At 40.7% G+C, this 26,523-nt stretch overlaps 1 protein-coding gene across 1 annotated transcript in view; it reads right to left on the bottom strand.

Annotated features, from left to right (window-relative positions):
- Positions 1–26,523, bottom strand: part of LOC124062779 (low-density lipoprotein receptor-related protein 1-like) — an 82,040-nt gene that overhangs the window by 54,415 nt on the left and 1,102 nt on the right. The window contains exons 2-3 of the mRNA XM_046395732.1: positions 13,302–13,442; positions 1,067–1,204 (exon numbers count right to left, since the gene is read on the bottom strand). Of these exons, the coding sequence (XP_046251688.1) occupies positions 1,067–1,204; positions 13,302–13,442 (279 nt within the window). The remainder of the gene's footprint in view (positions 1–1,066; positions 1,205–13,301; positions 13,443–26,523) is intronic.

Here is a 26,523-nt window from a genome sequence, read left to right as displayed (position 1 = left end):
TATCTACACCAGGCGGTCAAATAAGAAATCTCTCTTTAGAAGGAGAGCTACTATATTGCGAGAAATGATACAAATATAATAGAAAACTCGCCTTAAAAACATACAAAAATGCAAATAATATAAAAATAAAGAGCAAAAAGAGCAAACATCAAACCCATGTTTAAAATCTATGTAATCTCATATCTGAAATGACTCATATTTACCATTGCATACACTGGCATAGACAATAGAAGCTTTGGTTAATACTTAAAACTATTAAGGTGAGACAAGATTACAGACACTGTTTGAGAGCTGGGCACGCCAACCTTTGTTCCAGGACTTTGGTCTACTGAGACTGTAGTGTTGATCGTAAATATTTGTTCTGACTTCATATTCCGGGAAAAGGGATACTGATACTGAATAGCGCAATGTGTCACTATTACAACAAGTAAAATAGAGAGAAGGACACACAGGTGTGCACAGTAGAAATGAAAAGCACACATGTAACCCAACATGAGTTGCTACCACTTTAAACAGAGCTTCAAAAAGAACTGCCTTGCTGAATGCTGAGGCAATCCTCTGAAGGCAGCCAGTGTTTGCTTCTTTGTCTGCAGTAACAAAGAGCAACACTATGGATCCAATATGTTCCATCTCTCACTCTTCTATCATCTCTAATTAATAGCAGAGGATTTTGATGGGATTCTTTCTCGGCCGCATCCGGGCTGAATGCTCATCATTCCCGCAGGGTTTGGCCAAACATCCTCATAACTGAGCTGATTGATAAATTAATGACTTTTCTCCCCAGAAAGAGAAATTCCATTGTAATTGCACAAGCCAGAGTAGACCAGCTCATTAAAAGGGCCTAAATAGAGATTATTGGCTGGAGATTATAGTTTTGGATGGGAAGACAAGGAGATGCTAGCAGGGAGAAGCTGGCTGGTGACTTTTTACCCACAACAAAGGCCGACCCCTCTTGTGTCTGTGTGACAGACGAGATAGAGAAAATGATGATGCTATCCGTTATGAGTGCACTGCGCAGAAAATGGAAGTAAGCAGACGTGTGTGCGTGTTTCTTTGTGTTCATTACCTCTGCAGTGAGGCCCCTCATCCCAGCCGTCGGAGCAGTCTGGGACTCCATCACACAGCTTGCTCATATGGATACACGCATCCAGGTCCAAACACCCATGTTCATTGACACTACAATGGTTCACCTTGCTGTGTGAGCCTGGAAAACAAACAAAACAGATGTAAGGAAACGGAGCAGTAAATAGCAGCTCCGACAATGAAGCAGTAAAATTGTCCTGAACGTGTAACATTAGCTTATGCTTGGCACACGAAGTATTGCACACATCATAAATTCAAAATTTGTGTGCTTGAATTTAATAAGGCTTCATAAAACTATTCATAACGGCACCTACGAGAGGAGATGACTGTGGCTGTGAGTGAGGCTGAATTCTTAGCAGTGGGCCTTTTAGCCTATAGATATTATCACACTCGAGAAGACCTCAGACAAGATCCACAAAAGGAAATATCCTAATTATTGTTATAACCTTTGCTTATCAGGTCGTCTCCGGAGAAGAAGTAGAGCAGAGATAAGACACACAAAAAAGACACAAGCACGTACAAACAGCGTCAGAAACAAGCTCCACCCTCCTCACACAAGCTGTGTGATGAGAGCGTCCAAGTAATTCTCAGATGGTCCTCAATACTGGGTCGATTACCGTTTACAGTGGTTGGATGGATAATTCAGGGATTTGTTCCAAATATGAACTGGTTGCCTTCCTTTGATTGTGCTCTTCTGATAATTTCTCAGTGAGAACTACATGACACGATTCTTACGTTTTACATAAAGCTTGTGAATATCCCCCAGGATTACCATGTGGATCACTTTATGTTTCATTTCATGTAGGAACTTGGCCTGCTTACCTTTACTAAAGCATTTAATCATACTGATGACTGTCCGATAGGACTGGTTATATGGGAGTGGTGGCCTTGACTCTCCAGCCACACATAGGGCAGAGCTGCAAGGATTAATTAATTTAAAAAAAAATTGTTTCCTATTTTGATAATCAGTTAACCATTCCGGTTAAGTCATTTTTTCAAGCAAAAATTTCAAGAATTTAATGGTTCTACACTCTTAAATGTTAGGATTTGCTGCTTTTCTTGTTCATATTTAATAACAGATTAAGAGTCTTTGGGTTTGGAACTGTTGGATGGATATAACAATGTCATTTTGGGGTGTGGAAAACTGTGAAGGTGATTTTTCACAATTCTTTGACATTTTATGAACATCAATACTGAAAAGACTTGTTATTTGCACGCCTAATAAAGAGTCTGAATGGGCTTTAGTAGGCTCACGCTCATACAGTAAATACGTTTTTAAGTGTCATACACTAAATGGTGCCCAACCCACACATGGATAAAAGACAATGGAGATATAATAAGCAAAACCAAAGGAGTAATGAGAGTGAAAGAGCAAATGTATACCTTTCCATACATGAAATGTGTGTGGAGGGCAAAGGACAGAAAGTTTTTCTTTATTTTATTTCATTTTACCAGCATCAGACCAGAACATGCAGCAGATGCAGTCTCCTCCCCTCACTCTCTCCCACTCGTCTCTCTATCTCTCCTATCAGCCCACACTGCAGAGCAAACAGTTTGCTTTGGCTCTTTTTCCTTCTTCCTCCTCCTCCTCCTCCTCCTCCTCCTCCTCCTCCTCCACCTCTCTCTCTCTCTCTCTCTCTCCATTTTTTCCTCTAACATCTGCTGACCCACTTTAGAAAAACACGAGAAGCAGAGAAAATAAAGTTCACCTCCTTCACAGGAAACGATCTGTAGAGTTCTGTGGGTTGTGTTCGATGCTGGGAGAAGCTTTGAGAGGATGATATTTGAATATGTGCAGCCTGAACTGCAAACCCGTTTCAGATGCCTGCTTCAGTGTGAATGAATGAATATTAAGCAGAAAAATGCAGTTAATTTGATCCTCATTTTTGCCTCAGTAAGGACTTAGGTCTGATCGTACTGTACAGGTTGTAAAGTCCACTGAAAAAAAAATCGGTTATTTTGGGGAAGGAAAATATAACTGACTTAACGTGATTTTCAATATGTTCTGTCTTTGTGTCATACCCTCAAGATGTGGGATCTTATTAGGCCTGAGAGGAAAACGAAAATACATTTCTTTACATTTCTCTCAACGGGTATGACAAAAAAAAATATTTATATCCTACAAGACATGCCACTGAAAGAAAGAAAGCGTGGAGGTGCATTAGGATTTATACGAGGCAGAACATTTGCCTGCACGTTGGCAGCCCCTCAAGGAAACCACAAGCATTCCCACTGAGTCCTCTTTATCCATCCAAGAGATTAGTAACCACACACAGATCATAAAATGTAACTTGGTTAAAACAAGTACCTAAAAGTGACAAGAGCTTCCATAAAGATCCCACCGCAGCCGCCTGCACCACATTCGAACAGAGAATTAGCCTCTAATACATCTGGCTTAGGGAGAAGGAGAGCAGCTCTCCCATTTGGGGGGATGCTAGCATATTAGCAGCCTTCCTACAGCCTCTGCCTCTAAGCCAGCCTGATTTACATTCAATAAACTGCCAACCTGGGGATTTCTACATAAACTGCAGCACCAGGAATAAACTGCCATGCACACAGGAAATGAAACCCCTGCCAAGGATTTATCATTTGTCAACAGTTTTCTCTGAGCATGAGACACAAGTCAAAGGGAAAGTCATCTGAACGATGCTCACTGCACAAATCTGTTTCTCTGCAACTATGCATACATGTAAGCATATTTGAGAAAAAGAAATGTTTCGAGGACTGAGAAAGTGGACAGATAAACTAACTGACACAGCATCTATATTAAACTCTCCCAGGAACCAGGCCGACATGCTGCAGCCAACAAAAGACTGAAGAGACAATAACATAATCTCTACTCTCCATCACACATACACAACAACCTCAGCTCCTAACACTCCTGCCTTTACAGTGGCCAGGCAGCGACAGAAGAAGTTTTTTGGAACTCCACTAACAACTGCCAGCAATACACAACAAACAGAAATAATAGTTTGAGTTCCACAACACAGTAATATCTTGGCAGGCAATGAATAAGAACCATCAGCAGAAAACTAAATAACAAGGACAATATGGAGGATTAAATAACTTTGCAGGAGGGACAATGGAGATGAACCATGTACTCTCTGCTCCGGTTTGGGGAGTTGTTGGCAGTGTATTACAATAAGCTCCCCTCATACTGGCAGTAACCATTTCCTGCGTCATCAGTCAGTGGAGGCAGAGCATTACTGTGCAAACCTGAGGGGATAAAATACAGCAGAACTGCTTTTTTCATATGCACATATACGGACACACTCTATATACATTAAAGTCGACAAAAGAATACTGTGAGCAATTTTGCCATTTTGTTTGCAGCTGACACATGGCGCTGGGATTTATTTGTTTTGACAAATTATGAGGGAAATTCCTTGCTTAGCAATAAGGTGATGTCTTGGACCAAATTTTCTGCATGTCCCTTGTTACTAGTTAGCACTGGCTCCACCCCGTCTTAAGAAACCTTGCCTTTATCAATCTGATGTTAAAAAATACAGTTTCCTTTTCAAGTTGCTGTTTTAAGCCAAGGTTTTAGGAAAAAAAAGCCATGACACAAATAATTTATACTGAGCTAAGGGGAGATTTGGAGAAATGCCATAGTACTTCATAGCATCAACTACTCTTCATGACACAGCAAATAGTTCCATGATTTGTTGTTCACTGTGTTGGATCTTAGGTCTGGTTTCCCAAGACAAACTAAAGTGGCCTTTAAAACCAGATTAAAGGAATGTTTCTTTTAAACATGGTTTAGAGCAGAATATTTAACATATTCTTATTTGGACTATTTCCATGAGGACCATGAAGGTACACCAGATAAGCACTTCAAGAGAGGAGTCAAAAATTGCAGAGGAGATAACTGTATAGCTGGAGCCCAAAATTCAATTGTCATTCAACAAGTTTGACACCGCTTCTCTCCAAGTGCTGATCAAGTTAAGGTTTTTGGCATCTGGCACCTTCCACTATCACCCTGTAGATTTATGCGGCGTCACGTAAATCATCAAGCCTTTTCTGAACCGAAAGATGATTACGTCATGATCTCCAATGCTGCAGGCACAGCAAACTACAAGTTACATTCCCATGAATGTGGGAACTTCCCAGAAGCAACTGGCAGTATAGACTGTATAGATGTCACATTTCCATCCAAACTCTCTCTGCCCCCGATGAGAACAGATGAGCTGAGGAGTACAAGAACTGAAATAAGTGGGTTGGTTTCTATTCATGTTTAAAGAGTATAAACTGCAGTCTTAGAGTTTTCTGACATTGTTTCTTGGTGGAAAGGTGCAACTCTTTTCTCTTCTTTGGAAACTCGGTTCAAAAAGTAGAGCCATAGAGCCAGAACAACTTCCTGTTTACTTCACACCTGAATGCAGCATGCAGTCATTTCTACAACATACTGAAAACAAATCAATATAATGCCTGATCACAACAGCAGTTCTGAACAACAGGATGTTCAGAGGGTTCTTTTCAATATTTAACACTTAATTTTGCAGAACTGACTGTTCAAACACATAAAATTTGTAGGTGGTCTGTCATCCCGAAGCAGTTTTAAAGTTCCATAACACATAGACAGAATTACAAAACAACAATTAAGTCCATACATAGGGAACTACCCATATAGAAAGGTGCCACTACTTCTATATTTTTTATTTGCAGGCACTTTTTTCACAAATAAGGTACAACAAGTACAAGGGAATGCATATGATATCAGTAACTTTGAAATCGGGAGAGTTTATATGGCAATCAGGGGAATTTCCAGTCAATATAAATAGGTATTATTTTCTCTTAACCATGATAAGCAAGCGCTACAGAATAAGCTACATGAGTGAGAGGATATTATTATCACAGAGCAATATTTAAGAATAATTTAACAAGGCGCTTCACTGGGTTAGCACAGCCTTGGAGACACAGAACTGCAAGTGAGAACAATGTAAGAAGCTTGACAGTGCAGCAGATAACAGATGAAGAAAAAGAGGGAAAATTACAACCCTCGCACCTATTAGGGCGCAGAGTGAGGATAATTACATTATTGAACTAACTGTGTGATCAGCCTAAAGTGCCATCAGCAAATCCTCACTGTGTCCTCTGGGATCTTAATTGTTAAAAATCTTTCTCCAGTGTCCATTGTGATCTCTCTCGCTCTCTCTCTCTCTCTCTCTGTCAGTCCCTTATATGAAACACGTATCACAGAAATGAGTGCTGGGATTCATTGTGATTAAAACAAACTATGAGTCATAAACTGAACTTTATTGAAACTCTTATTGCAGCTTGCGGCTTACAGATTGAAATAAGACTTTGTGCCAAGACAATAACACACATTTCCTTGGAGCACAGTTTATATTTGGGTAATGCATCACTACCTGTGTCACCTTCAAATAATTTCCCCAATACAGAGTTTAGCCATTCCTCTAGCTTGTCTGACCAGCACGTCTGTCTCCACCAGTATCTGCCTCCCTCTAGCAGCTCAACCTCTGGACCCCACCATCCCCCATCCCTCAGTTCCTGTAGTTATGCAATGACCTTAAATTTGGATCCCCTGTCGATCTTTTGTCCTGAGCATAAAAGCCTGCTTTTCTTCCTGCTCTTTGGGTTCCATGGCAGCCCCTGCCCGACTCCTATAAAGTCTGCTGTCAGCTCGAATAAATATGTTGTGCAGGGTGACAGGCAGGCCTGCCCACTCACTGACTCTCCCCACTCTGGAATCACACTTTACAGCAACATGCACAACAAGCACATGGCTGTGCCAAACCCTACTGAGGCTGCCACGGTACACAGCACAGCACAGCACAGCACAGCACAGCACAGCTAACCAGTTTTTCTTCAAAATGCTTAAATTATGAATATGATGGTGCATACTGTATTATTTTGTAAGCTATATTTCTGTATCTAGTCTGTAGAGATGAGTATACTACAGAGATCCTGACAAGGATAATGTCAAAAATATATTCCTCCAAAAATCCATCTTTCTGAGTATTGACACATTGCTGCAGGACTTAAAAGAGGCTTCAAAACGTTTATGAGTCAGAGGCATAATCTACTTCTCTGCTGGCCCTAACAGTCATCATTCTGCCATAACAGGAAATAAATACATTATCTATGTGTCACAATGTCATTCAGTATGAAACTATTAGAAGTAGCGGATTTACAAGCCACTTTAAGCTCGTATTTTAAGTGTTTTTTCACATACTGAGCATATGGACGGCCTGCACAGCGAGGTGAATAGTGGTACAAAAGTAGTTTGGAAAACTTCACAGAAAGTTCTTTAATCCAGAGCTGGGAGCTGAGTGTTTGACACTTAAAAGTTAGAGATTTAATGCAGTATTACTTAAGGCTTAATTGTTCTAGTAAAACAGCAGTACAGATCTACGTAATCTGTGTACCTGCCTGTCCAAATATGTAAGTCTGTTAAAATTGTTCCCACAGAGTAATACAGTATGGTCTCTAGCTTCAAAAGCAATCCGACTGTCACTTTATAAAATGCACTGCAGAACACTTCACCAAAGTAACATACAAAGAGGCAGCTAGCAAAAACAAACCCAGTCTCCATCGGCAACCAGAAGGAAAAGCTGCGAGGCGGTTACACAAGAGGAAGGACTGGAAAGACTGAAGATGAGATATGAGGAACAGGGAGCGGAGATGGCAAGAGTCTGACTTCTCCGCCTCCTTTGACAGACAGAGAGGGAGACAGTGGGACATAGGAGGAAAGAAAGAGGGAGAAAAGGAGACAGGGCGTGGAGGAGACAGCAGAGAAAGCGAAGTGGTGCCTGTGTGGCGTGAGAAAGCCCTCTGTTCTCTGTCTGCTGATAGGCCGGTGAAGCTGAGGAGGGCTCAGGGACACAGACCAGAGGGATTTACAGGGCTTTGCTCCTTCCTCTGTGGAGGCAGTGTGTCAACCACTGCCACTGCAGACCCTCCTGCCCCTGCCTGGTGCCCCCTGCGAGTACAGCTACATGACTGATTACAGGCTGTGAAAAGACCCCCCACCCTCCCCCTCCCAACTTAACTGTAAAAGGCTGTTACTATAGAAAATGGATCAGAGGTTTACAAATCCATTTCCATTTTCCTCCTCAGCCTAAATGCTAATCTGCTCATTTTCTCCTATACAAAAGGCTTTTTTTTCTGTAGGATCATCCCTTTTCCCCACCGCTCCGTGCCTCTGTCCTACCCCACCACCTCAGCAGTCAGCTCTCCCTGGTCGCCTTGGAGAGGCTGCTGAGGCATGACAGTCAGATGGGCCGGACAAAGGACGAGGCTGGCGAGTGTCCAGAGGGGGCTCAAGGGCAAGAGATGGACAGATAACCTTGTTGTGTGGCCCACGGCCGCCTCGGGCAGCTGCACCATGATGATAACTCAATCTTCCCATCTGACCTCCCTACCAGCTCGGCCCTAGGCCACAGTATCCACTGACATGGGCCAGAGTGTGTGTGTGTGTGTGTCTGTGTGTGTCTGTGTATGTGCGTGCGTGCCAAGGAACATGGTGCGGTTGTATGTCGGGACGTGCCACCACACTTACATCACGTTAACTGAGCCTCCAGTCTGTTAGTGCAAACTGTCCTGCTGGAAGCAAATGACTTAAACAAAATCACGTTTATTTAACATGAAGGTTTAATAGATTCCAGATTCTGCATTTGGCTATTGTTACGTTAAATGCTTTTAGCCTCTTCAGCCAAGGATCTCCCAGTTTCATTATGAGACTACATTCCAAAAGGACTTTCTTGCTTATTTTTGAGAACACTCGTATGCGTCTATACACTTCCACTAACTTCTGGAGACGACTTTAATGACAGCTTGACAGCACGAGTACAGGGAAAGGCCTGACATTTGCAAGTGTTAACTATTTTGAGTTATCAGCTCATTTTGTCGCCCTGAATGAAAATGGGTAGCTGCATGGGAAAAGAAAGGCAGTGTATTTGCATGATTGAAATGCGTTTCACCCCCTGCTTGGAAGTCCTCCTGTGGACATTTTCATGCTAAATCACGGGCTAAAAAGTCTAACAGAATTAGGGGCAGACAATTGTTGCATAAGATTTTTTTTTTTTTGACGATGAAAGGGATTCCTTCATAGCAAGCACTTGATGATGGGGAAAGTGCTTACATGCTAGGGCTTATTCAGACATCTGTTCCCATTCACTGGCTCAACCACAATGAATGTGGTTCACGCAAGAATCATAATTGCATACAGACTCAGGATACAGACAGGGAGTCAGTGTGTTTTTGACAGCAACTATTCCTGCAGAGCTGTAAAATGAAATTTAAGTCATGACACGGCATTCTTTACTGTAATTTTAACAACAGCATTGTAAATAAAAAAAACAAATGGAATCAGAGTGGTTAAAAGGTTTAAGTTGTGTTTGGTCAAAGGATAATTATATGTCTTAATTTTGATTAACTGAGTTTTCTTAAGAACTACAGTCAAATCAGCTGCAACAAATTTTGCCAGGTACTGATTTGCAATGTCACTCCATAACTAAGCAGCAAATTGAGCTGAAAAGAAGTAATTTAAGTTTTGCTGATGTGACTCTGGTGTGAAACAGAAACAGTGCAGAGCCACAAGAACCTTACAGTGTAATATGTCTCAATAGATTTACTTCCTTAAAAATCAGAATTATTCATTTTCATTCCAAGAAAAGAGTAACTTATACAGAGAACAGTATGTAAAAACAAAAACCCATCTGGATGATTAATAAACACAGTACACAGACAAAAAAATGCTGAATCTCTTTGGCCCATAACTCATGCGGAGACTTCTCCAGGGAAAGCCATTCACTAACATCGTGAACATCTCAAACTCCCTCACCACTTTATCTCTACTAGATAGGGAATGCTTTAACGACATACCACAACTAATATGAGCAACAAAAGCAGTAGTGCTGCACAGAGCGCTATCATTGAGGGTATAAACTCCAGTCCTGAGGGCAACCACTTCCTGAGCCCTAAGCCTCTATGTAATTGAGATGAAATGGCTTGTCTGAAACCAATTGAACCCATGCAATGAGGGGGAAGCCAGTGCAGTCTCCGGGAGAGGATGACAGGGTCACACCTGCAGACAGGGGCTTGTACAGGCATTCTGCTGATGGCTATCTGAGTGTGTACTAGGGGCCGTAAGAGGGAGGTGCACACTCAGGGTCTGGGGGTGATGGCGGCCCTACAGTTGGCAGCCTGCCCGGAACCCCACTGATCCATTTATGATAAGTCATGTACATATATGTTCAAAAACACACATCCATACGTGTACCTCCCCATCACTCTGCAGGAGGTTTAGGTTGCTAAAATGCAATATTGGCATCAACGGCCGCCTCAGTTACAGCATATCAGTGCCTCATGTGATGTGACATTACAGCCCCACTACTGTGGCAGAAGTCTGTCTTTAGCTCCTCAACATAATTACAGCCCAGATGAACGGTTTGGAAACGACAGGCAATTAGAGCTCCAGACAGTGTGCTACTGAGGAGTACACTTTCTTCCTGCATGAGTACCAGAGGTGTAGATCAAAGATCCACACCAGACAAAAGCCAACGTTTACAACACCCACTGCTCTTACAGCAAGTGAATTCATCAGCACAGGGAACAAAACAGGTGTTATTTATTCAAAACAACACTGTTGATATAGCCAAATTAGCCATAGTCATTGTGTGGTTTCCATCAAAACACTTGAGCTTGAGGATGGGTGGAATAATACAGGCAGACTCTTGTTCCCACCTTTCACAACTGCCCTTTTGAAAGGATATACAGTCTGTCTAAGAAACAGAAATCCATGTTGGCCACATGCACTGCCTGCAGCGTCACAGTCTCTGTTTTATACGATGGTCTGACTGTGGGGCGATCCTGCATGACAGAAGTACAGCCAAGCAGCCACAGGAGGGAGAGAGGAAGAACAGTCAGCGAAGAAAGAGGAAGAAAATAAGAGGATAATGTTTTTGCCCTGCGAAATCTCCATGAGTACTCTTTGTAAACCAAGCCTGTAGTTAGTAATTAACTTGAACTGGAGATAATTATAGCAGCATGCACCGTTCTAATTCCCATCAACATTAACGCACAAAACTAGACGGCTATAGGGCCTGTAGGAACAAAAGCCGAAAGAGCAGGGAATTTTCTGACTTTCATAAACTAAGTTTAAAGGAGAAAGTTTGACTGCTTCTGTAAACTTTGTGGTTGATAAAAGAGAAAAGTGGATGAACAGATAACACCTTCAGCTCTCACAAAAAAAATAAGATCAACAAAAAACTTCCGCAGTTGATCCTCCTCTTAGATGGATCAGTGGTTGGCCTGCCTTTATATCTACTCTTTTCATAAGAGAAGCATTGTTTACTGCATGCTGGTCAGGTCACCTATTCTTTGGGTAGAAACCACACTGATGACCTGTGCATTGTTTCACCCTTTGAATGGCAAAGCCAGGATAAAAACTAAAAAAAAAAGAAAAAAACTTCTACATTCCTCTGAGTCAAAACAGGATTTTAGAAATAACCTTCAGAGTCATACTCCTCCAAACTCAAAACCCGTTTTACATCTATACTGGCTCAGGCCCAGTCACTCTGTAGTTTTATCTGCAGCCCTCCATTCCAAACACTACTCTCATTTAATGGATGGATCAACTAAACGACCGTGGATAAAATCACAGTCTGGCTGCCTTTCATTGTGATACTTAAAAGGCGCCTCTCCTTTGACTGTGGTCGTTAGGCTGCAAACATAAAGTGCAGTAAAGAGAAAAAGTACATTAATGGCAGTTACAGATATTTATTATGACTGTCTTCAAAACTCACATGAACAGAGAAGTGCCTTAACTAAAGGTGAAGTGACAGGCAGATAAGATCCCATGGGAAGCAGGTAATTGAGCAGAACATATCTTGATGTTCTGGTGAAACACCACTCCCCATCCCTGCGTGCAGAAGATGAATCATACCATTGTCTGTGTCACCAGATTACATAAGTGCTATGGAAAATTCACTCAGTTCAATTGCTTAGTAAAAAGGCAGAAACTGAATGGCTGCAGCATGATTGAGTGAATTATGCGGGTCACGCTTACATAAAATTGCTTTTGTTCAGCGATTGCTGTTATTTACAAAAGAAGCGGATCAATTTTAGTGCTTCTGTAAAAATCCTTAAGCAATTTATTTTTGCAGAATTAACTGTACATCTTAGGAGTAATGAGTTAAGCTGTTAGCAGTCAATTCTTACCGTGAAATGTGTGCAAATCAATGGATATGGGACAGTGACAGGGACAGCAGATGAGAGAACTTTCTCTGTTCAGGATCACCTTTGCCTTTCAGCTCTGAGAAAACGTGTGGCAGTTCTTCACCAAACCAAATAATTTCATAGACTCAGTACTTAGTACAGCCAAACTCTGAGCACAGGGGACCTGTCTGTGGGAGGGAAATCCAACTAATTTTAACTTTCTCCATTTCAACACCTACAGTTAACATTTTATGTGAATATGACCACAACACAGTGAAACATCTCATCGCTCTCACACATTTTCAGTCTCTAATCCTATGAGTTAATACTTAATTGTGTTTTCATCCACCATAACAAGTCTCTTAATGCTGGGTGTCAGCTGCTTGTCTCTGCGTGCCAGACTACTGAGAGAATGCTTGTGACATGACGGATGTAAGGTGTGGCGCAAGCAGACAGTAAAATCACCATTAGCGTCTGCACATAAACAGAGGGAAAGCTTTTTTTTTTACCAGGGAGAGTTTATGACTCAAATGCCGGGATGGAGAGGCTGGCAGATGGGATCGGCTGGGGACAAGACTCATAGGGACTGCAAAGATCCCGCAAGAGTCCAAACAAGAGAAGACACATCCCTGAACATTCAGACTAAACATGGTCGCATAATTAGAGTTATAATTTAGTAGAGCAGCCAGAGCGCACACCGGGAGCCAGTGTCCTCTGTAGAAAGTGCATAACCTTCCCTCTTATTCAGCCCCAAATTAAACTGTCTGAACATTGTGATGTTGTCTCTTCAAACTCATTTAGAGGTTGTAAATTTGATGCCTTAGAACATCACGTACAGCAACAACAGTGTGACGCAATTTTTTTTTTTTTTTTTAAAAAAAAAAGCTCGATTTGCAAAATGACAACGGCAAGAAGACAAAGAAAAAGCAGTAACGATGCTCACTGCCCAAAAACAACAGCTTGGAGAGAACGAGAGCTGAGAAGACAAGCCTGCGGAGAAACAGTTTTTGTAGTTAATTTCATGTGGCCATACTTACAGATATCTGGTGATTCATCCGAGCCATCTGGACAGTCCTTCTCCCCATCGCAGCGCCAGCCTTTGGAGATGCAGGTTACCTGATCCTTACATACAAACTGCTTGGAGCTGCAGGTCTTGGGGTGATCATCAGCTTTGGGAGCTGGAAAAAAAGGGAGAAAATTGATATGCCATCACAAAGAGAAACGGAGGCGGGAAATGCTTTTCAGTCACAAAAACACGAGTGCGATGCAAGTCTAAAAGCACCTAATCTGAGAAATTCCAGCATGAAAGTGAATATTTTTTAAATCTTGCACTTGTTGTACGTATTTTTCAACAGCTTTTCTCTCCTGTGCAGAATACACATAGGAAATTTCCAGCTTCAAGAAACTCAGCAGGGCAAAGCAACATGCAAGGGTCAAGCCAAGTTTACAATGATGTTTTTGTATCAAAAGACCCACAGGCACAGTCTATTCAGAAAAAAAAATTACAAGTTCACAACCAACAGTGGTGCCTTTTAGTTCTCGGTTTGTTTGTTGTTTCCTCTCTTCTTACGGACATCTCATTTCTTTCCGCCTTTTTTTTTTTTTTTTTTTTAACTCCTAAGGTGTTTTTCAGCTTTTACCACAGAGGCTCTTTCATGTGTCACAGCACAGACATAACTGGGCATTCAAATCGCAGTCTGAGCCATGGGAAACTGCAGAGCGCAGAGGTTCTGGGCAGTAAGTCAGCACAGATTGTTGAGGTGTACCACAGCTACGCTCATGACCCATCAGCAGCCTGACACTGCTGACATGCTTTAACCCAGCCACACTCTGAAAAACCCCAGTCAAATGGAGCTTTATCTGCATGGTGCGTTAAATCTGTCTGTCAACACCAAATTTGTCACTTGTTTAAAAAAGGTATCTCAAAGGAGTAGCTAACCCAAATTACAAAACTAACACATTTTCTCACTCACGTCTTGTGGTATGAAGCCATGAAGATGGTTTTTATTTTATTTGCCCCGTTTTAGATATATGTGACTGCTGATAAGATTTCTGTCTACACCCAATTACAATTGAGGCAATCAAAGATGAGTTTGTGCTACTCACAGCACTGAAATGCATGTATATTTATAAAATTATCTTTTCAAAATCCTAGTCTCTCTGACATTTGCTAATCTGCTCAACCTCTCCATGTTAATAAGAACTTCTTTCAATCAAAACACTTGATGAAATGTATGAGATGCCACTTCTAAGTGATGGGAATGCTGTTTCTGGAAAGACGCAGCACATACTTGTTGAATTTTAGAACATAATGTCTAAACACTTCAAGCAACATTAATGTAAATCTATTCACCCACTGGGCTGGTGGTAGAAACGTCAGACATTAGCTCAAACCAAAGCTATCCGTATATCTACATCCCTCCAGATGTAATTTAGGTGAACTGACCCTTTAAATGAAAAATAACGCTAAAATACTTAAAACTGTACACAATAATTAAGATAGCAAGACTACATTTTCAAGTACATTAATGACACAATCCTTCACTGAAGCAGCCACATTAAAATACTGCCTGAATACAAATTTAAATGGAGAAAATTCTCTGGCAACATCTTCTCTCAGTACAAGGAAGAATGAAAATGAGTTGCCAGATATATATACACAAGTGAACTTTCTTTTGTGCAAGTGGTTAAAAATGTTACACTCCATAAAAAAAAAGACCACAATGGCCATTTAAGGCAGGAGGTTATTGTTACTGTACTGTTGTGCAGAAATGTTCTGGGAAGGACAGCACCAAAGGTCTCATTGTGATTCTCTGCAGGGACTAAGCCCTCTCTCGCCCTGGATGACTTGCCTCCCCTACGTACTTGGCAGGCAGAGAGGTGTCTGGGGTGGGCAGTGGAGGGTGGGGGGAGGGGGGGAGACACACCGCAAGGGGGCTGGGATGTGACTGAAATCACAAGAGAGCATGAGGCTAGTGTATCATTGCAATCACGTTCCTTTTGACTGTCAGACTAAAGGAGTTTAAACCCTGGTCTTTTTTTCATGTGACAGTGAAGTGTACGTGTAAGTCAAACACCAAGACTTCTGAGTGTCATGTTTTTGTAAATACAATTAGAAGCAAAATGGTCATGGGGATCAGATCACAGCTTTTCCTTATGCGAACAACACCTTGATATTTGAAGAGATTAAGAGAGAGCGCTGGATTTTAAAATGCAGAACTGCAGAAGCAGAAGGTAGAAGCAAGCCTAACAGAATTGCAAGAGGATAAGACTTAAACTCAGCAATAAATGCTCAGTCTGTATTTAAGGTCATGAGAATTCAACAAGATGTACAATTTAAGATGACAATAAGAACAGGGACTGTAAAGACAGATAGAGACCAGTGATTGAATCGGTTTTGATGACATGAACACACCCAACCCCTCAGTGAACGGATGAGAGAAGCTAACCTTGGCTGAAGGCCAACTTCTTAGCTTTGCATCCTTTCAGCTTACTAATGTCCTGGTACATTTTGTATGGTGGTAACTACACTGGATTATGATCTGTGCTTATATTTTGCCACTTAATCTGCCTAAAGAATCAACAACCAAACAAGCAGCTACACTGACTGAGCCCTGAGCTGCAATGAGTAAAAGCATTGAAACCCACGACAGGCTGCTATGTTAATGCATCTCACTGGTCCCCATAAGAAGCAGCTGGGCTGAGCCAGTTGTTCCCTGTGAGTTGGCATAAAACTGGAAATAAAACATTGTGGGTTCTAATTTTATCATAGCTTTACACACCAGCATGAAATGACCGCAGAGGGGAGAACCTCCGAGTCTAATTGGAGGTTGTGGCAGAGGAGGGGTTAGAGACTGGGGGAAAGACTGGCAGCCTTCCCCCTCAGCAGCCCTCTTTCAAAGCCCTCTGAAATATCTCAAACAGAGATGTGAATTGTTAATTCAGCCTGAAAAGTCACTTTTTTCCTTCAAAGTTACTGCCAAAATGCTGACAATTTTTGGAGAGTCCAAATGAGACTGGGTTGTTGAACCATTTGAGTCCACTTTACCTACAAAAGGGAATAAAGAAGGCCTTTATTTAGTCTTCTAGGATTGGCCCAACAGCAAACACCAGTCCAACTGCATCAAGGTACATACTCCACTTACAGAAACCCCTGTAAGACCTGTGTTTTGATTTCCAACAGAGTCCGCTTCTGATAAAGCATTTCCTGTCACAGGTAAAACATTACTTGATAACACTGCTATGACTAAAAAGTAGGAAAACCCATTCAACTCTTCAATTCACAAAAACAACAGAATTATCACCAAAATAATCTCTTCTTCTACTGCTCCTGATCAACTTTTAAAAATAAGATCAGTATGGTATACACTGTTGTGTGCATATAAAGATAACCAGAGAAAAACAGTATCAATTACAGCAAAAATACATCTAATTTGAGAAGAAAATGAGGAAAAAATATTTTCATGTTTTGCATAAAATTTGAAGATTTTTAAATTTCACACCATAACCCAGTGAGGACAACTTTCAGAGCTCTACAGGAAACAGGGTTTCTATCTCTGAAAAGAGATTACATTGTGTATGAATCCTTATTTGGCCCATTCAAAATACACAGCATGGTTTTAGAACAGCTGTCTTGTACAAAAAAGGGAAATGCCCGTCTCTTTCACTCTGATGTGGTGACAATAGGTTGCACTGAGGCGCAAGGTCTTGATGGGAGAATGAAAAGGCATTAAAAATAAATGTCAAAAACGCCCTTTAGGCAACTGTAAGGCCAAGAATGCCCGAAGGCCAGTACTCTAAAAATGTCTTGAGTATTTGTCCATTAGACATGGGATCAGTGTTTCCACCCAACTCAACATCTAATAGTCTACACTCAACCACGCATCGTTTTCAATGGTTTTTCAAGCTTTTACTTGGAGGCGAAGACATTCAGGTATACAAAGATCCATGAAGGGGTTTCCTCCTGTTATTATGTGCTAAAACCTTGAACATGGAGTGACTTCCAGAAAGCTGAGAAAAACAATTGATACTTTAAACTGTTATATTTTAAATGATATCCCTCAGACAAAGGCTAAGCATAATTCTTTAAGGGAAGCTAAAATGACTTAAAAGCTCCTGGTGTCAATTGGTGTCAGTCTAAAAGATTTGCTGAGCAAATGTTTGAATCTTCAGCTGATGTACACATGCCATAAACCACTAAGTTACTACCTGGCATGTCGAAGCACAGTCTCCAGTTGGCTGATTTGGTTTGGATTTTAGCATACTGCCAGTTGTATGGAGCACTCACTGTATTTCCTATGCAGGCCCACTGGAGCTGTGCACTGTCAAAACAGTGCACAATGAATTGCCCCTAAGCACTGCCCATGGCAAAAAGCGTTAAACACAAGTGAATGAGCAAATCCATACATGTACACAAAGCTCGGCTCTTATAGAAACTCCCCTTGTGAGCGCTTGATAAAAAAAGGCCCACTGTTTCATTGGCAAGAGAAAATTTAAGGTGTTGTTTTCATGTAATCCAAAAATTTGACAAAACAATCTCAAGCCTCAAAATGAACTCTGCGAGATGGAACAGGATGGGACGGTGAGTAAATGGTGTTGCGTCACAAATTCAGCAGCCAAGTGCGGAAGGCCTCCAGACACCATCACCAGCTGGGACACAACACTGACCCACTTCCCCCTGCCCTGATCTGTCTCTCTCAATATGGCCATCCTTGCTCTACAAATCATCTCCAGATCCACACAGCACATTCCAGCACCTTCTAATTGATTTCATGTGTATAGCTTTGCCTCAAAAAGACAATCTGTCACAGATGAGCAGCTCAATTTAAAGAATCCAAGCTGCTTTGCTTTTGAATTCAAGGAAAAAATTAGCTGCTTGCTCGTTTCTCTTTGCTGTAAGACTAACTTGCCGTGCATATGCAAAGTGTTACAGAGGACTGACTTAATTCTGAAACATTCTGTTTGGCTGTAACACTTTGTAAAAGTCTGAATGCCACATGCCAACATGATAATGACTGTCATCCAAAAGCATACAGAACACACTCAGCTCTAAGGTACACCAAGCAAACTGATTTACTTTTGTTTCACAAGCATGCGTCTAAAACTGAGCACATCCTAGTACTTAACCAAGCCAACACCCTTGCGGATAATTTCTAGCCTGAGCAATAGAGCGTGGATTCTATTAAATGCTGTTAAAAGATAACAGTACGAATGGGAATGTGAAATGCCTTGAATGAATGAATAAATAAAATGGCACTCTGGGTCTAGATGGTCTTGCTGGCTACAATGGCTGACACAAGGTGGAAATAAAACCTGGACTGTTTCTCGTCACCGATCACTCCTCCCCTTCCCGGCCCTCCATTGTGGAACTCAGGTCTTCCAGAGTGTTTCAAGGAGCAAAGAAAGCAAACCAACTGCAGTATGTAAATGGACTCCAGAGGCCGAGTTTGAAATGATTTCTCTGTGCTCAGGTTTAGGATGATTTCAAAGCAAGAATCCATGGACTTTAACAATTCAAACCAAACAAGGACCACAGGGAAGAGAATGAGCGCAGAGGGAAGTTGCTGCTGAATTTTGTGCTGTTTTAATTATTTAGACGGACTATTTCAGAAGTTGTTGTAAAATGTGGAAAATTAAGACATTCCACAGTAGAGAGCGCAGACCAAGTGTGATAAACACTATCCAATGGCCACTGCTGTAGCCATTGAATCAACTTCTTCAGCGGTCACACTGTGCAGTGCCCATCCAGAGAAAACAACCACTTAGCTTTGTGTTAAGCCATGCCATAGCCAAGCACTGGAACACTTTAACCAGCTCACAGTGCACAGTCAATGTCCATGGGCTATTAAAGTTCTAATCCACAACAACCATTTTCAAAGGAGTAGAACATGCATTAACAGCAGAGGACTGAATCTGAGTTACTACCCACTCTAGTGCATGAAAGCCTTGTTTTTGTGTCATTGCACGACAAAAGGGTGCAGCTTTGACCTGGGTGGTAACCTGATGAGGCTCCACAGGACGTCACAGGCTAGAGCAGTAAAAAGCAATGCAGTAAAAGACATACAATGAGTGAGTGTGACTGAAGGACATAAAGATAAATGTAAACAGGCTAACACGGTGCCTATTATAGAGTTCTCCCACACCCACCCTCTCAGCATAGCATCCATAGAGGAAAATTCAAACCACATTCAGCTGTTAAGAAAACAGAATATTTGAGCCAAACTGTCCTCTGAAGCTATGAGGAAAAAACATCCAAGGCTGAATGTATAAGGTATATGTTACCAAACAAGAGGATATACTTCAGTTTAAGGATGAAATGTTTCTGTGATTTAATGCAAGTTGATCTCTATGACTCCATCATTAGATTCACTCTAATGAAGCACAATGAAGAAACGTCAGTAGCTCAGTAACTGCTAAGAGTGACTCAAGAGTGTACACATGAATTGTCATCCAGTTCACACCTTAACAGATAACCTCTTCGTTCTGCAATGAGACCCTAAAACATGACTTCACATTAATGTTACTTTAATGTTACTACTAGATTCTCTAAGTGCAGCATGAATTGCAAACTTGTTACAAAAAACTTTTACTGTGCAAAATGTGTGCTAAAAAGCTACCACAACAAACAGGTAAACAGGAAAACAGGTTAAATGGTAACAGATGATGGTATCATGACTGGGTATCAAAGGGGCATCCTCACAAGCAAGGACGGTGCAAATAGTCCAGCAGTTTAAGAACAATTAACAAGATATTCCACGATGCACATTCGCAAGGAATTTGACCACCTATAATCCAAAACATAATCAAATGAGTCAGAGAATCTAAAGAAATCTCGGGATGTAGCAAAACACAGAAAACCACCATTAAATGCCAGTGACCTTCTATCCCTCACGCTGCATTGTATCAAAAACTCAAACCAGACATGATTGTGTAAAGGATATGCCTACATGGACTGGACCTGTGAATATTTCAGAAAACTACTGTTGGTGAACACAGCTTCCTGTAGCATGTACAAATGCAAGTTAAGACTCTACCTTGCAAAACATAAGCGATACCAACAACTTCTCTGAGCTGAGTTGGCCTGAGATGGACTGATGGAAAGTGGAAAAGCATGCTGTGGTCTGACGAGCCCACATTTCAAGCTGTTTTTGGAAATCATGCACGTCATGTCCTGTTGGGTACACAGGATCATCCAGATTGTTACCAGTGCAATGTTTAAAAGCCAGCATCTGTGATGATATGGGGGTGTGTAGTGCTGTGAAGGTTCCATCATTGCTGAAAGGTATCTACAGGTTTAGGAGCAACATATGCTGCCATTCAGACAATTTCTTTGCCAGGGACGTCCCTGCTTCTTCCGCCAACGCAAGGTAACACAAGGCACAACAACAGCGTGGCTTCGCAGTCAAAGAGTGCAATTACTAGAATGGGCTAACTACAGACCAAACCTCTTGCAAATATACAGCATGGTGCATTATGAAGTACAAAGTATGTCAGAGAGCCAAGATTGTCGGGCAACTGACCTCTTTTGTAAAGCAAGAATGGGAAAGACGTTCACTTTCAAAACTTCTGCAATTAGTATCCTCAGCTACCCACACAACGGAGTGTTGTTAAAAGAAAAGGTGATGTAACTCAGTGGTAAACATGCCCCTGCACAACTGTCCAAAATCTTGTGTTTGTGCTGTAGTGAACTGAATATAGGTCAAGAAGGATTTGCAAATCACTGCATTCTCTTTTTATTTACGTGTTACATGAACAGGGCTGTAGTAGTAAAGTGAGTAAGTATAATGGTCCCACAAATAGGTTACTGCAATGAACTGGAAACCTTCAGTACTTAACTGAAGCTGTGGACCTTGGAAAGCACGATTAAAGTCAAAGATTACACACACATTTCAATCTTCATAATATTGTTGAGATCCAGAATATATCCAGCTTGTTCCTGGTCACATGCAGCAGAGTTTTAAGTTGATAAGAGAACCATACCAAAGAATAGGGACTAAAACATTTTAACAATGAACGTTTTCAACCTAAAGTGAATGGGACTTATGGGAATGGGACTGCTCATATACAAGCACAAGGTCACGTCCAATAAGTGAAACTAGTGCGCATTAGATTTGCTCACAGTGTCTTCACAAGTGTTTTTATTGTGACAACATCAGTATGATTAACACCGTTTCAGTGATGAAGGCTTTTACAAGTAGCAACTTGTTTATGGTTTTTAAGATCATCCTAACTTGTGACAAAATGTGTTGTAGATATGTTGTACAACAAATATGTACATGTGTGAAAAAATGCAGAGCATGACATTATAGATACTATCACTGTCATTGTTGGTCTTGTCTTCTCCTTAATACTTTAGTGAGAGATTTCTGTTTTCTGTTTTAAAGTATTAATGCTAAAATGTAATTATTCTTTTTCATGTAACGTTCATATAAGGAATTTGAGAGTTAATGTGGTCATCATTCTTAAGTAATGGTGTTCCATTAAGCTTTTGGGGGCAGACTGAATTAACAGCATGATGCTGTATTTTCAGTACACATTGTAACCCTTGAAACACTGCGTAGCTTGTTTATTGAACCTGTTTAGGTACTTATATTGTATATTCCATAGGCAGATGTCAGCAATATCAGCTGGATAAGGCTAAGGTTTGAGCTACTGAGCTAAAGTAATCAGAAGAAGCTGCAGAATATCAGATTAAAAAGTGCTAAAGTAGCAGAAAGGCAGATAAAAAAAATCCTTTATCATGATACATTTGATTTTATATCATGACCATACATATTAATCGACATTGTGATATAATCCATCCTCTGGAAAATCAAATGTTAATGGGTAATATAACAAATCAGTGTGGGGATTTTTTGAGAATCCAGCAAATTAAATACCTAAACTACCTCATCAAAATACCTGATAATATAAAATCCAATACGGTCACAAACCAGACTGAAATTGTCCACAATGAGCACCCATACATATCTATCACAGTATGAAGAGACTGGAAAAAAACATCTGACGGCTAACTAATTTTACCAATTTACATCATTGTATCACCCAACTTCATGTTTTTTATTTGTCCCTGATCTCAAAAATGTTTACACTGTTTTTGTAATATAATGTTGTATACTGAATGTGGGAGTATAGTATGTCCTTAAGGTTTGCATTTTGAGATCCGTCAAGAGATTTAAAATGAAAAATGGCCATGGTCAGTTACTGTACATTAGACACTGAACATACACATGGCCCTTTACACAGAAATACGCTAAAAACTTAAATTGTAGCCATATTTTTGCCACACTGATAGCATAAATGTTTGTTTCACAAACACCTGACTGAGAGCAATGGCGTCTAACTTTGATGAAAGTTAACAGCTTTGACACTTTGCAGCAGCCCATGAAATTGGAATCTTATCTCTCTATATCAGATTCTCTCCTCTGACCAAGTGTGAAAGCAACCGAGGGTCCCTGTGATCAAATCGATTCTCCAGTCAAGCACAAAGCGAGCAACATCAGCAACACCTGAGGTGCATGTGAGCGTGACCGGTAAAAGTCAATAGAACCAAAGACACAAAGAGCGACAGCTGAAAGTCTCCAAAAACTGACAGTCTGTTTGGTTAGCTTGAGGCATGGGGTGAGGAGTTCACCATTAATGATGTCCAAGGAAACTAGGAATCACAAAGCCAGTATTCTCACAGTTGTGCCAGGTGTCAGGCAAATGTCACAACTCTTTGCAAAATTTGAACAACACTGTGTACTCTCTTTATGAACTGTGAGGAAAAACATTTCTATGTCTCCATCCAGAGATGTGGGCAAATTCTAAGAGACATAATCATATTAATGACAGCAAAGTAAAAGCCGGGCAAGCCTGATTATATAAGCTACAAAAACCAGATGAATCTTACAGAGCTGCATTAGCACACACCCACAGTCTGTATTTTGTTAAAGAAGCCGATCCGTTCCTTTTTTGGGGGGGGTCTTAGGCGCTAAAACAGGGTAAACAGTGATGCAGCTAGCAGAAAACACCAATTACAGTACACCCCTGCTATTCACAATCAACAAACACTCTTTTATCTGTGGCCTCACGCCTTCAATATGTGGGGAACAACACTGAAGACATTTATGTTAATCTGGTTTTACCCTTTAGTCACAGTTGATTGCAAAGCAGTGCAGGAAGCAGAGGGATAAAAGGGGGATCTTTTCTGCAGCTACAGGCCAGAATCCCACCGTCAGCTACTCGTATAAGAAAATATTGATACACTTAAGTATTGTCGTATCGTGTCGATTTTCAAAAACAGTTCATCGATTTTTGATTAACAGTTTACATGCAGATATTTGTGGCTTTTGTTCATTGTGTGTCATAATCTATTTTCCGCCATTTGACTTCTCCTCCAATGTTACAACTGAGACAGGAAGAAGTGAGAACGTATTGCTAGAGTGAACCCAAAGAACACAGTGCTGTGAAAAAAATATTACAATAAAACCCCTGTATTGTGATTCTCCACAATACACATCCCTACTGTCTGCTATTATCATTTCACAAATACCATCATTAGGTCAAGACCCAGGCACCTTCACGCAACCTTTACTAAATGGATACATAAAAATTTAAATTTCACTCCAAATATTTTACATTTTTTAAACCTATGTTCCTATGTGTGAAGATTCTGAATAGCAGAAAATCATTTGGGGCATTATTCATGTTACCTGATAAGAGCACACTGATATTCAGGTGTACAGAGTGTTACAATAACCACTCCTCAGTCACTTAAATTTTGTAAGAGCCAAAGAGATCAATCCAAGTTCTATCACCTGTTGAATTTGTGTGAGAGATGCTGAATTTTTCCGGCAGATGTTTCCAGTGACAGTTCTGAGGAAAAGGTAAGTCAAGTCCCATTAAAGAGGTCAGGCAAACAGAGTGTAGGCTCCTCAGGAATTCAACCTCTTTAGCCTCTGACCCAGATTTACACTTTTCACCAACGGCAGTCCTCTGCCCTTAAAGGTTGTCCAGATCCCAAATGCAACCTCAGTGGTCATAAAGTTATCCAATATGGACGACTTGATGAACCAAGTTAATATGAAGGATTTCATTCAACACAAAACTATTTTGCTACATGAACTGCACAATGTAAAAAGGAACAGATTAATTGTTTGCTTAAACCATAAAATGTCAGAAAACAGTGAAGAATACATCCATCACAATGTTTTCTCCCACTAAGAGTCCAAAACCAGATGATACCAGAAGATATTTGTTTCCAACAACAAATATCACATACAACAAAGAAAAGGAGCAAATCCTCACAACTGAGAAGGTGAAACTTCAAAATATTTGAGCACTCTTTGATAAAAAGTTAAAGAATTAATCAATTACCAACATAGCTGTCAATTAGTTTTATAATTAAATAATCCAGTAATGATGTCAACTGTATAATTAATTGTTTTTAAGCAAAATTCCAACCATTTGATGGTTTAGTTACAATTTGATGCTTTACTTTGCTGGTGTTTTTTTTGCATTATTTTTATAGAAGTAGTAGCAGTGTTGTTTTAATTATTATTAGCAGTAGCAGTTAGCAGTAGTAAATGTCTTTAGGTTTTGCAACTGAATATGTCACTTTGGGCTCTAAAATTGTAGGGGGCATTTTTTCCAATCAATAATCAATTAACTGCTTAAAGGTTCTACAGATTAATCAGTAATGTTAATACTGATTTTTTTTTAACATTTGGATTCCAAACATACAAAATATTTTCTCATTTCTTCATATAATCAAGTCTTCACTAGAACCACTTGGCTCCAAGTATTGAATCTACACACTAAAGCTTCATAATAATAATAATACTAATAATACACTCAATAACTAACAAAGGTGATCTGTCCAATGTTTAACTGTTAACTACTGCCTTCTGGCCTTCCTCTCACTAATCCTTTCTCATTCGTAAATTCATGCTGTGGCCCAGTGGTGATCCAGACAAATCCAGTCCAAGTGGCCTGCCTCAGGGTTTGTATCCACTCAGTTGACCATTTCAGCCTTTTTGGACCAACACTCCTCCAGCAAGAGGCTGATAAATCAACTGTTACTAATGACATAACACACATATCATGCCCGTCCCTGACTGCCTCACTGTTATATAACTACATTTCAGTTTCAGAGAGAATCCAAGTGAGCCTCGAAGTTTATTTCGCTTCACTCGCACTCACCCCCAGCTCTTCAGCTGGTCCACTCCGCCCCTTGCAGTCACATCTAAGTTGGATTAATGGTCTCCCTGTGTCCAGATGTTACATACTGATGGAGGCGGTGGGTGGAGCTTGCCCACTTCTACAACCTCAGCTAAGGCTTTCACTCTGAACAGCCTCCATCAAAATCTCATGAAACTTATGTAAGGTCTCGCAACACTGAGAAGGGCAGGGGCAGTTTTGTAATGACATTAGCTGGCTTCAATGGCAAAATGAAGGATTTTCATTTGAGCATCAAAGTAAATGCTGACTAAAAGAGTGAAATTAACAGTCAGACTTATAGGCCCATTACACACATTTATCCATATATAAGGCTGTCAGGACTGAGCCAGAGGCGATATCAGTACAAGTCTGTGATGACTTTTTCTATGTTTTAACGTCCACAGAATATTATGGATGACTTAAAACAGACTCCGGACTGACAATACATAGGCTATGATCCTGAATGAAGCCCAAGCTTTCTGGACAACATTGATTCATCATATTATTTGTGTAACTGCAAAGTGAAATGCTGATTATTGCAAGATAAATCTGTAGGTGGGAAGAAGAAAAAAAAAAAATACATGTGCTATTTTGTTGCTTCACGTTTCTCCTCAAGTGCTGGTGAAACAAACAGCAAGCTGTTAGCTCAACAGGTCTGCGACGCACTGCCACAAGAGCGATGGTGCATTTAATGTCTCATTGCTACTATCAGCGAGCCACAAGTATTAAAGGAGCTCCCGGGACGTAAGAGGATAAGTGCACCACTATTCATTTCACTATCAGACGGTACCTGGCTAGCTGTCATAAATAAACTGTGATCCCCAGGCAGCCGCTGAGGCTACACGTCGGGACAAGCCGCGCCATTAAGATTATACCTTCACCACCAGACACAACTGTTGTTTTCATACGCGCCAAGTAACTGAAAACAAACGTGAAAACTGATCCGACCGATGACTCCCACAGGTTTGATATGAAAGTCAAGCGTGGTGCTTGGCTTTTTTTTTTTTCTCTCGTGGGCTGAATGGTTTGAATTGTAGCTATCAGCTGTAGCCATACAGA

Source organism: Scatophagus argus, chromosome 8 (genome assembly GCF_020382885.2).
Source record: "Scatophagus argus isolate fScaArg1 chromosome 8, fScaArg1.pri, whole genome shotgun sequence".
NCBI classification, from domain to species: Eukaryota; Metazoa; Chordata; class Actinopteri; family Scatophagidae; genus Scatophagus; species Scatophagus argus.
The sequence above is the reverse complement of the archived record's forward strand: the minus strand, read 5'-3'. Positions and strand labels throughout refer to the sequence as shown.